General features: G+C 42.2%; 2 protein-coding genes across 3 annotated transcripts; one reads left to right on the top strand and one right to left on the bottom strand.

Annotated features, from left to right (window-relative positions):
* Positions 1-1,115: 1,115 nt before the first annotated feature.
* On the bottom strand, positions 1,116-6,550 carry LOC117395103 (E3 ubiquitin-protein ligase RNF114-like). Its single transcript, XM_033993973.3, has 6 exons — positions 6,071-6,550; positions 4,323-4,473; positions 3,999-4,105; positions 3,473-3,587; positions 3,275-3,382; positions 1,116-3,082 (listed from the first exon to the last, which is right to left on the bottom strand). Exons 1-6 carry the CDS (start codon positions 6,205-6,207, stop codon positions 3,017-3,019), a joined length of 684 nt encoding a protein of 227 aa, XP_033849864.1. The 5' UTR covers positions 6,208-6,550; the 3' UTR covers positions 1,116-3,016.
* Positions 6,551-6,691: 141 nt separating this feature from the next.
* On the top strand, positions 6,692-11,156 carry LOC117428088 (spermatogenesis-associated protein 2-like). 2 transcript variants are annotated; one of them, XM_034046716.3, is made up of 3 exons: positions 6,692-6,899; positions 8,088-8,498; positions 8,979-11,156. In XM_034046716.3, exons 2-3 carry the CDS (start codon positions 8,172-8,174, stop codon positions 10,233-10,235), a joined length of 1,584 nt encoding a protein of 527 aa, XP_033902607.1. In that variant the 5' UTR covers positions 6,692-6,899; positions 8,088-8,171; the 3' UTR covers positions 10,236-11,156. The 2 variants fall into 2 exon arrangements, with proteins under 2 accessions (XP_033902607.1, XP_033902699.1); XM_034046808.3 differs by lacking the exon at positions 6,692-6,899 and adding an exon at positions 6,926-7,989.
* The last annotated feature ends 1,133 nt before the right edge of the window (positions 11,157-12,289 follow it).

Below are 12,289 nucleotides of genomic sequence, written 5' to 3' on the forward strand. Positions count from 1 at the left end.
CCCATCACCCCATCTGGTAACAGATTTGACCAACACAGAAACTAGTGATCCAACTGCTTATGAATAGGGCTCCTCGCTTTTTGACTTTGAAGTTTCTGGGTGTTTCAGAGCGATCCAACTGCTTTTGCATGCATTTCAATAAATAATATAATTAATATTTTACTTTGAATGGCAGAGGCAAGGCTTAAGCCTTTTATAGCTCCATGCAGTAGAATCCTACAAGCTTATATGATTGCCATTGATCACCAATTGGCCGATTGTATGTACTACACATTGATGACTATGTGAACATGCATGTAGTCTTGAATATTGTATTTACTAGGAAACATGCAGTTCCACTACCCCCAGCTATGCCAGAATGGGTAGCTACTGCATAGTCCATGCTGGGCATGTTTTGGCCCCTGGCACTGTCATGCAAATACACTATTCTGGGGTACTAGTAGGTCTGGTCCAGGTTATCCTTACAGATTAAACAGAGAAGCAGATCCTGTGAACAGGCACAGAACAGGAGTAAAGCTAGTATTATGTTCTCCTTTGAAGAACTAACAACAAAGAGATAGTAATGGAGGAAGAGTGCCACCTGCTGGATCCATAAAGGACCATTTAATTTTACTTTAATGTGGAGGAGCCAGGTAAAGCCAATTTGTTTCCCTAAATAAACACAGCCTGTTTTTGTTATGCCTTATTTCTCAGTAATTATTTCTCAGTCTTTCCTTAGTGGGTTTTTTCAGAGGTGAAGATTCCTTCAAATTAATCATTATAACATGACACTGGTACAGCAAGACCACCATCTGTTGGATATTACGAAAATGTTATCAATTAGAAGGGACTTTGAAAATTCTACTCTGTAAGGTGATATTTTTTAATAGATGCAATAGTTTGAGGGCACTGGGGGTGCAAAACAATACTGCATTCTTACAATTTAGAATAAAAGAATGAATATTTTACAGTTCATAAGATCATTCATTATAATATACAGATTCAGAGTTTGGCTCATACTTATTATAGCAAATACACAGTGGGTGAGATTTCTACAGTACTACAAAATTGAAATCAAACCTCACATTTAACTGTAGAACAATATGTGAAAGTGCAAATCTATCCCAACCTGTATGCAATGTTTTAGACCCCTTTAATGAAAGGAAGAATAACATATAATTGTAAATACAAAGTGTGTTTTAATTATTCAAATAACAATGCTAAAAATGTTAAACCGCTGTTACAAACCATGGGAATTGAAAGCGGATGCAGTTCTACTTGTCTGTCTCCAGGTTTGTGATCGTCTGTATGCATCTCCGTCTGCTGAAATGTCAGCTAATACTACGTCAAAATCGTTTCCATTATTTCCCAGATTAAGGGGAAAAAAGTCTTCTACGTCACCACCTATGACCAGAGAAGGCCGACACATTCAAGTGGTAAAGAATGAATATTGAGTCACCATTTCCATCATTTCAATAGAATGTCAATTGGATATAGCCTAAGAGTGGACACACTGTTCACATGAAGCCAGGTCGCCCGACAGGAAGACACAGCTCCAGAGATTTGATTATTACCAATACTTTTATTAAATTGAATGGAAGACCCATATTTGTATGACATATGGGAATATATTTATGTATTCATTGATTGAAAAAAGAGCCAATTTTGTTGTATTTACCATGTATTTATTTTACTATACATGGTAAATATACTTTCCTTACACAAGAAGTATAGAGGAAGGTTCACAAACAAAAAATACAAATGCCAAGCATATATGTAGAATGCATCATAAGTATAACACACAGTAGTCTGGTATGGATTCAGTCATGTAGGAGTAATTTAGAAACATGAACAGGGCAATCCAATATACAAGAGCACCACTGAAATACAGCACTTTCCTCTCGCTTGTACACAACAGTAGCTTTCTAATGACAGGGAAACACAATTCTAAAGCTCTAACAAGATTATTACCAGTAAAAGGTCATGAATGCTTTTTTTGTTTTTTGTTTTTTTAATTCACAGTTTATTAGAGGCTGTACTAAAAGACTGCCTACACGGCTAATTTCGGCTATTTTTGTACATTGAAAATGCAGCAAAAAACCCTACTCTAGCACTCTCCAAAATGCTGCCTTCATAAGCAGCTGTTGCTAGAGGACAAACGTACATATCTAATTTATTACAACAGCCTCTCTAACCAAATAATCTTCAATGGATATGCAATGGTTCTGTACTACGAGACAATGGTAGCAATGGCCAGCTACAATGCTATAAACCACAGTGGTAACACATTTAGGTATGGAATCACAACAGGATCGACTAACACAAACTCTGGTAGCACATCAGTAACAGTGTGCAGTGAAGTATTGCAGCTTAATCCATGTGTGTGCTAGTGTTCTTTCAGGGCACAGTACTACACTGGTATTATAATGTGATCTCAATGGGATTTTTCAGGGGGCTTTGTTATCTTCAGCGTTCTTGATCACAATTCATTCTTGCTCACTGCTTCACCTCTACCAAGAAGAGTCTTTGCAATTCAATTGCACTGAACATGCTGTTGCATATCTTTTCTCAACAAACCTATTCTGCCTAAGGTATCCCGTTGTCACCAGGCAAATGATCATCAAGTTAGAATGATTCTGATTCTAAGATACCCTCAATTTTGTGACCTTATCCTAACAAACACACACACTGTTTGCACACCCTCTTTATACTTCAGACCAATACTGTACACACTGTATCCATTCCCTTGCCCCTGCATCAGACGTAGAGAGTGTGTGCAAACAGGGTTACATGCTCAGAGGGGTAGATCCTATTTAAATGTCTTCTAATAATGGTAAAGGAAAAGGGCAAAACACATACCAGTGCTTTTGTGTCTGTCCCCCAAAGGAACAGGGAGGGAATAGGTTGGAATGCAGTTTGTATTGATCTCTTTATTGAACAGTGCTGTGAAGCAAGTAGGAATCCTCCCCCCTTCGCTGTACATGTTAACCCTGCCAGCACTGGTTATCCGAGACCTCACTCTGCCCCCTGTAGATGACTAGTTGTCCAGCATGGAGCGCTGAAGAGCCTCTTGCATCATAGCATGCTCGTCTGCAGAATAGTCCTGAAGGGAGACAGGGGGGTGTGAAAGAGATACTCGGCTACTCTGAGGAATGCAGCATATCATGAAAGGAAATTGGCATCAATTTGCAGCCCACAGACAACACTCACACAGCGACACCACCTAATCCATCAGAGCTACAGAAACTTAGTGCATTTAAAAAATCCTGAATTAAAATGAATGAAAACTGCATACCACAAAAGTATCGTAGGAGAAAGTGTGGCGCATCTTTAAGTGCTGGAAGAAGTTGGCGCTCTTGTAGTTTGGGTCTCCCCATGGCATCGAAGCGCAGATTGGACACACCTTGGGAACAATACACAAAATACATAGGTTTCGGTGCCACTGTACTTAAAGGATGTCATGAAAGGAAGCCCTCGACCTGGGCTCACTCACCACCTGGCGTGGGTCACGTGAGTGCTGGGCATTGCAGTGTTCCACTAGCCCCTCCTGATCAAGGTTCTGGGAGCCACAGTACGGACAGGTGAAGGTGAAGCGGTTTGGCACAGCGCTGCAAGAGAAGGGACAGGATTTTTGAAATATAGCTTATTGTGAGTCACCTGCAATTGCAAATACAAAAACACAAGAGACAATTGTTCATAAGTGACGTTGCAACAACTCAAGTATTATTAGTAAAACCCTACAATGTTAAAAACACCTGGAACTCTCAAATGCTGTAGTTTCAGACTAATTATACATTCAAATCTGCCCCTGATCACCCTGTTCTATGGTAAGAGCTATCTGTATAAAGACAGTGTAGAAATTGTATTTTACGTGAAGTTTGTACCCGTAAGAAGATTGCATCCTGCAGTTTTTCTGGGCAGACATTTTATTTGCACATGGAGCTACTGAATGCGTGGTAGAGAGAAGTGCTGAATTTAAAATAAACCTTGGAAAATCTTTTTAAAAAGCTGCTCCATACCTGAGTCGGGAAGGCTGCAATTTGGCAGTTGTGCTGACCCCTTCCATGATGTACTCCTGAAACTTGGGGCAGGCTGCAGTGTGACTGCGCATCTGGGACAGGTACACCTGCCGAGGAACAACCAGACTGGAATTCCAGATTAAACCCATTACTGTAAATACCTTTCTCTCCATAATGTGCTGCACTGAAATCTCCCTGTGATACTGCCTTGTGCCGAAGATGTTATGTATTTGGGTTTGACGGTGTGCAGTCAGTGGTACTCACCTGTGAATGCACTGCTCCCCTATGGAAGGCCTATTACAAGCGGTTGTCAGGGGTGCTCACCTGTGCACAACAGCCCTTGCAGGTGCCCTGGGAGTTCTGAATGTGGGCCTCCAGCCCGACAGAGGCTGTCCACTTGGTGAGCGCAGTCCGGCACACGGCACACACTGGCTTCTGAGGACGCAGGCACTCCTGCAGACAGCTCGAGCAGAACCTAGGAGGAGCAACAGCAAGAAGCATCACTATGTGGGGGTGAGTGGAGCAACACTGTGCCACAGGGCTGCACCTATGGTGCATACAAGGTGCTTTTTCAAAGTGTTTTCAGTGAGAGAAACTCAAAGGGGTTGTTCATGTGGCCATTGCTAAGGGGATAATACTGTATGACATGGCCAATGCGCAGTGTGCTCCAGTCCTTCTGGCAATGGGTCTGGAACGTGCACTGGCTGAGAAGCAACATGATCTTGTGATTACGAGCGGGTGGTTTTAGAGGCGGGCAGGCTTAGTGGTAAGAGTTAATAAGAATCAACGTGGACCCAGTGTTAGAGATGAGAGAAATCTTAGGACTTTGCTAATATTATCAGAAATGTGAAGGAGTGCTTTGAAAAATATACCGGCAGGTTACATAGGACGACACCTTATCTAAAAGCTTTGTAAAACACTGAACTATATACTGAAAAGCACAACAAACAAAAGAAAATACCCTGTGCAAACCGTGTTGTCTGTAAAACATTTTGATTCTAACCACCTTCACATATTAAAACTGCCTTTTTCCCAGTACCCTAAAATTACCCAACGGAACCAACGTAACATCCTTCCAGGTTTATTATTTAATGATACCCAGAAAACCTGAAGGACCCTGCACCCTGAGGACTGGAATTAGGCACCTCTGCCCTAGACAGTCTCAGCTCGTTATTTTGGATTTAACCTTGACCAGAATGACATCTCTGTTTTGTAGTTCAGAATAGTGTTGCTAGTTTCCCACTCTCAACGCTCTCATTCCCTGCATTACTTCCTTGGCCTAACCGGTTTTTGACAGCCTTGCTACCCACACCCCCACCCATACCCATACCGCACATTCCTAGCAAAACAAAGTTGTTTGGTCTAGGTCGGACATCCCAGCGTCCAAAACTATACCATTTATAGCAACCTAATACATGCTATCTTGGACTGTGAGATTTTGAAAATAAAATATTAGTAACAATAATAAATGATTAAATACATTAAAAAAAAAAAAAAACATATAACAAAGTTTAACGTATATATTTCTCCGTCGCCCGCAGAACATTTGTTTTTAAATAAAGCTTTATATATTGTAGCAAAATGTAACTATTACATGGCTATTCACAATGCATGTGCATTTATAGCTAGTTAAACCCAAAACCGGGAATAGAAACCTTTTCTGTTTCACGTAGGTAAACGGGAATTGAAAGTTAAGAGCATAACAAAACGCTAGCAATGATGTCTGTGACATGTAGTCCTAGAGACCATCCACTTACTATCCATTTTATGTCACCACGAGTGCCTATAAACTACAAATCCCATCGTCTAACATCGCTCCTCATGTAAACAAAAAGCGAAAGTACCAAATACGGATCATTATTAATAAACATTTAAAAAAGAATATGCACAGCGGACTTAAAATCGGCGTGCAACGATTTTGTTAGATCATTTTAAGTATAATCTATTCAACCCGAATTCATTGAAGACAGCGTCTGAATTGATGATAATAAAAACAAAACTACCGAAATAGAAACATTTATTACTGAGGGCAAAAAGGGGGGAAAAAAAGAGGATAAAATGTGTTCACTCACGTGTGACCACATTGTGTGGTCATAGGGCGATCGTATATCTCAAGGCATACGGGGCAGACGAATTCTGATATGTCCCTCTCGCTTTCTGCGCCGCTCGTCTTTTTCAACCCTGAGTCCAAGCTCCGAAACATCGCCATTTCTCACTGCCGATTCTGATCTGCCTTTTCCGTGTACAATAATATTCTAGCGTCAGAGCGTCAAGCCGGCTGTAGGAGGAGCGAGGGCGACGGCACCAGTACACCCAGACAGAGACTTGGCACTAGTTAGTGCTAATCCCACTTTTTGGTTTGAGACAGTATTGTGTTACATGTGGCATCTTAAGTTATTTTTGCTTTTGTTGTCTTGACAACTTTGTGTTGTCTTGACAACTCTGTTGGTACCGAGGCTACAGAATAGCTATTTCCCAGGTCAAATAGATGGTGCAAAAAGTATGGTTATTTAGACCATTGGACTATTTCACATAAGGTTTTAAAAATAGTATTTACCTTACTGTTTTCAATAGGTGGTGTGGTTTCCCATACTTATGTATAATAATAATAATAATAATAATAATAATAATAATAATAATAATAATAATCGTTTTTAGTTGTTATCATAGACTTGCTATTATATTTTTGCCTACGGTCAGAAGGTCGTTATTAAAACCATTTTGAATGGCAATAGTAAATATTGGTTTAGCAATAATAGAAGCTCATGCACCAAACTAGTAGTTTAGCTTTTTCGACCTCGCGCGTTCCCGTTGGCTATTTCCCGGAGCGCGCTGCCGATGTTTTACGGGATGGCGCACGCATGCGTGAGAGGTATTGGGAATTTCCAGCAGAATGCGAAGGTAAGGTGCTGAGTTTAGTGTGGCGACTTCTCAAAACAGCTTCTCTCATTCTAGCGAAATGTGTCCAACTTTAGAAAACGGGCTCGTAGCAGCCATAGTCTGAGGACCGGGGCCGCGTGTTTTTCAGTATCCATTTTATATTTGTAAATGGTTTGTCTGAGCGAGGTGTATTTATTGGTGGGGCCCGAGTGAGGCAAACCGAGGATTTAAAATAGCGAGTTTCAGTTTTGTTTTAGTTAAATATGAGGGGATTGGACCTGCTACCTCGCATTAATGATTACTCGTCGCTCATGAATTATTTTGGATGAATGGGTATCGCCCTCCCAGTGTCTGGGAAGGAAAGGACTGACAACCGGAACCTGCCCCTCTGTCGCTTCTGTAGAGATGATATCATTTAAAAATACAGATTTACTACTACATATCAACGTGCATGTTGTTGGTTCTACGCCAGCGATGCAATAATATCACGGGAAAATGAACGTCTCGTTTATTTGTTATTATTATTTTTGTTGGCGACTCCCCGGTACTGCTGTGCGCGGCGGAAAAGAACTTGGTCAACAGAGTATCGAATCTGCACAATGATTGAGGGGCGTGTACTGTGAATAATACTGTGAATAAGCTTGCTTGTCGATGGGCTGGCTGCATTCCTTCGTTACAAAGAGTAGATATTCTAGTATATCCATATAAGCATTAGACATTAAAAATGCCTGCCAATATGGCAATCATGAGCTGCCTCCTCACTTATTGTCTTGAAGCAAATGGATTAATTGACAACATACATTTTGCAATGTTTAAAAGCTGTATTCATCTGTTTTAAGCTACAGTAGTTTCAGCCAGGATAGGGCTTACTGCATATAGTGGGGACTCCTTGGGCAGATGCTTTTGTGCTCTCCAAATTACTCTGCTGAAGATTTCCATTCAGAATGTCTGTCTTTCTGGATGCATCTTGCTGGCCTGGCATCTTATAGCCTGTGTCTAGCGTGGTAGAATTATACGGTTATAGTTAATTAAATGCATTTTTTTTTTGTTTTTTTTGTTTTGGTATGCTGCACAGGGGAAAGGAAAACATTCAAGAAACAAATGACCACAAGTAATCAAAAATAATAATAAATAGTACAGAATAGAAAAATAAAACAATGAAAATAATAATATTTATAGACCTACTATTTGTTTTCTTGTGTCTTGCAGCTAGATTCTTGCTGCATGAAGTTATTCGTAGGCAGAGAATCCGGGCGGATGAGAGGTGTGCAGTGACCATCTCTGGTGCCCCTAATGGATTCAAAGCTGCGAGAGGACCTGTTGAAGAAGTATGTGCAATCTCTGGAGTGTCGGCTGGAGGTGGGGGGAGGAAGAGGAGGACAGCATCAAGGGGTGGACGAGGCCGGTCTTTGCTCGGCCGCCACAGCACTACTTAGTCTCCACCAGGTCGATCCAGCTCACCGTTTCCAGCTGGTTCGCTTCTATGAAGTGTCAGAGAATGCACTGCGCACACTGAGAAGCTCCAGCTTGCAAGCGCTGGAGACAGCCTTTAATACACTGGAAACCATCTGCACCAACCTTTTGCTCTACCCTTGGAAAAAAGAGTTCCGCTGCATTAAGGTATGTGGTACTGCACAGCAAAAATAAAACTGAAGCAAAGTAGCCTAGTGGTTAGAGATAAGGGATTGGGGAGGCAGGATTTCCTAATGGTTGAAGTTCAGGGAGTGGGAGACAAGTTGGTCTGTTGGGAAAACGTGGAAACCAGCTGTCGATAAAAGCTGAAAAATTTAGATAGAGGGTGATCTTGTGTTTAGGGCTAAGGGATGTCAATCAAATGAGACGTTAGTTACATTCATGTTTAAAAACTGGTTTCACAAGAATGAAATCTACAGAGAAAAACATGAGGGAAGAACTTGTATGTGTACAAGTCTGTCTGTAACTTAAGTAACAAATTCAGTAATAAGTCATTGCTTGCAGCAATTGTTGGCAGTTGTTTAATGTAAACTGACCTTTAACAATCCTCCCTCCCTCTCTAAGACCTATTCTCGCTCTCGGCACTTTAAAAATGTATTTTTATTTCTTCCCCTCTGTTCCTTCTAGACTTTTACTGGCCCTTATGTGTACTGCCTGCAGTCAGCTTTGTGTGACTCAGACCTTCGCTCCTTGCTGCGCTCCATGGGTTACTCACGAGACCAGGAGCTACAGTTCCATGCCCGAGAGCCTAGTGGTGGGATAGCTCAGTTACGCCAGATGGCCTTTGAGCTGTTCCTGGCACAGATGGAGTGCCGCTTGCTGAAGGAGCTGGTGGCACAAGCGGGTGGGGGCTCCTTAGACATGGAGGTGGAGGCTGTTGAGATACGTCGAGTAAGTCGCGAAGATGCCAGAGGCTGTGCTGACACCCTGCGTCGCAGAGAGGCCTTAACGGGGGAGGTGTCTCGGCTTACTGTACGCCGCCCTGAGTGTGAGCGGGCCTACCTGAAGCAGCGAGCGGGACGGCCCTACAAATCAGTGGACGTGACAGATGGTGCAGGTCACTGGCAGCCCTCCAGAAAGCCGGTTCTGATGACCACACTCAGCCTCCGCAAGGAGACTCTCTTTGTGGATGCAGAGGAGGACCAGCAGGATGAGATCATTCGACCCACACCCTCTCTGCTGTCTGCGACAGGACCTGCTTATAGCCCTGTGGCCGATTTCTTTCCTGTCACATCTGCCCCTACAGAGCCGCCTCCTCTTTCCTCGTACTCTTCCTACCACCTGTCTTCTCTTGATGAAATCGACCTCTACACAGACCGAGGTGGCGGCTATCGTCTGCCTTCGAAGCAGCAGAGCAGGGACCCTAGAGACAACTGGGGAGCCAAGAGCCCTGCTGCCTCATCTGTTAATGTGAAGTGCCAAGGCTGTGGTGTGGGCAGCACCAGTGTCATCGCCTGCCAGAAGTGCGATATGATCCTGTGTCCTAGCTGCCACGCAGAAGAGCACTCTCCATGCTGTGGGCTCCAGGACTTCCCCAAAGTTTCACGTCCCAGCGAGGGGTACCTGTCTGGTAAAGAGAAGTTGTACGTCTATTCCAGCACTCCCACCCAGTCCCAACTCCCAGACAAGCCCCAGTCCAACTCCAAGCTTTTGCCCAGTAAGGTGAGCACCGCCAGCAGCAGTAGCAATGGCTCGCGCTGCGGCTTCTGTAACAAGCCAGGTGCCTCCCACACATGTCTGCAATGCTCCAAGGTGTCCTGTGACAGTTGCATGACCCTCTATGCTAAAGACTCCTGTGGACGTAAGAACACACCCCATAATTTTGTGCCGAACAACCATCTTAACTACAAATGCAGCTCCATCTCTCACCTGGTGTATCGATAGGACGCGTACTACTCTAGGCACTTGTTAAAGTGGTGTATTGGATCTTCATGCCCTTCAGGGGATGTCATTACCAAGGAAGCCAGGCAAATAATCTTCATGCTTACCCCATACTGTTACCAGACTTTCCTACCTGTTTGGAAAACTGTCAAATCATTTTACTTGCAAGGCTAATTGAGCTGTATTCACAACCTTCAGCTAAAGTGTATTTCCAGACTCATCTGTGATTTAATGTAAGAAGTAGCTTCCATTTGAATTTTAGGTAACCATTTGTACACATGAGCTTGCGATTATACCATCAGAATCTCTGATATGTACCGGATATATAGTCTTGAATTCAACTTGAGAACCCATTGACACTATTTTTTCCTTTGCAGTAACAAGAACAAAAAATGCAGCTTCTTTTGCAAACATAAGCTTTACTGTAACATCCATGAAGTTATCTGCACAGTAACACAGTTTTACAAGCTTACCAATCTGCTGTTTGGTACTGAACAGAAACCATGGTAAATCATTACACTGGATTTCTTGATATTTCTTTATGCTTTGACTGGGCTGAGGCACCTTTCTCAACACAGGCTTCTTGATGTATTGTACTACTGTACTATTGTACTACCAATTTAATTTGAGACCTCTGAATTCCTATCACACCCAGTTGGCCTTGACCTGAAGGAAGTAAGCAATGAACTGAACGCTTGGTATGTAATTGTTTAAGCAAAAAAATATAGTTACACGGATGAAGGCACAAGTCGTTTGTCAACTTGACCTTTAAATATTTTTTTTTTATCTACTTGATTTTCTTAAGTTTTATTGTTAACTTGATGCAAGCCCAAAGTGGCTTGACTGTTACTGTGACAGGAATACCTGTGTGTCACAGGAAGTTCATGATATATAGTATAAAATGGGAACTTGTTTAATATTTAATGTTTACTGTGTTGTCGTTGCCTTTTTTTCCATCGCTCCTATAATCTTTCCCCCACTTAAGTTTTAATCATTTTGTTTTCTGCAGCAGGAAGTGGAATCCAAAAGCCTCTATGCAAAACAAACTGGGGAAATATGAGTTAGCTTGAGGTTTCTGTACAGAATAAGGTGGAGTGCTGTGGCTGTTTGTTGGATGCCAGTAGAACTTCGTCATGGTTCTATACCGTACAATACTGCTGAAAAATAGGGAACAAGCCAGTCTTTTATTTTTGCTTTGTTTTTGTTTATTTTTTCCACCATTTGTCTAGATTGGTGAATGCACAAATATGAGTGTTAGGTCATGCATGAGACAGCAGCTTTTGAGTAGCTCAGGTGGTACCACAGAACTCTAGAGTGTGTGGTGGCATGCACTGAGTTTGAATCAAAGCATGGGCACAAGCATCAAAGATGCCCCTAGCTAGGAACACGTACCAGTTCAAAATTCCAGGGAAGTCCAATGGAGATGAACAGGACACTGGTCGCACCCATGAGGTTTTTGACTAATACATTTTTATAAGGAGTCTTGGTGTGGTGTCATGGCTTTGCCCATCTAGGTTACAAATACAGAATTGTAGTGCAGTTTGCTTAAAATGTTTTCTGTCATTACTATTTGAAACAATAACATATGTGTAATACTTTGAAAAACTTCCACCATATGAGCTAATCCATATAATTCCCAGTTACTACCAAAGCCTGTATCGATTTAATAACTTTCTGCATTCAGGCTTCAACGCCAGCTCCCAACAAGGGCACCTTTTGATCTATCCATGCAGTCTTCTTTCTTGCCTGTGCTGTTTTGGGAAATCAAATCTCAGAAATACACATTTGAGAAAACCCACAAAGTATTACAATCAAACAAGTCTTTCTTTTCAGCAGTTCAGCTCCGGTATCGCAAATTAAGGCAGGATTTGAAAAAATGGGTTTGCCGTTGCTCCAGTGTACCATGAGATGCAATTGCAAGGACTTAACCAATAAATCTTGTTGGATGGTATCTCCTAGGCATGCTGTGTTCATGGGATGTATTGTTTGCAACATTTTACCCACTTGTGGCACTGCCCTATCAAATACATTCGATACTACTAGTTGTTGAAGTTCCC

This window comes from Acipenser ruthenus, chromosome 18, assembly GCF_902713425.1.
Source record: "Acipenser ruthenus chromosome 18, fAciRut3.2 maternal haplotype, whole genome shotgun sequence".
Classification (NCBI taxonomy): Eukaryota; Metazoa; Chordata; class Actinopteri; order Acipenseriformes; family Acipenseridae; genus Acipenser; species Acipenser ruthenus.

Excerpts from the sequence above, each read along its gene's own strand:
- LOC117428088 (XM_034046716.3), top strand. The coding sequence starts at position 8,172 with ATGGATTCAAAGCTGCGAGAGGACCTGTTGAAGAAGTATGTGCAATCT. Across the intron at positions 8,499-8,978 it reads AAGAGTTCCGCTGCATTAAG|ACTTTTACTGGCCCTTATGT; the intron begins GTATGTGGTACT and ends TGTTCCTTCTAG.
- LOC117395103 (XM_033993973.3), bottom strand. The coding sequence starts at position 6,207 with ATGGCGATGTTTCGGAGCTTGGACTCAGGGTTGAAAAAGACGAGCGGC. Across the intron at positions 3,588-3,998 it reads TTGCAGCCTTCCCGACTCAG|CGCTGTGCCAAACCGCTTCA; the intron begins GTATGGAGCAGC and ends CTTCTCTTGCAG. Across the intron at positions 3,383-3,472 it reads CACGTGACCCACGCCAGGTG|GTGTGTCCAATCTGCGCTTC; the intron begins GTGAGTGAGCCC and ends ATTGTTCCCAAG.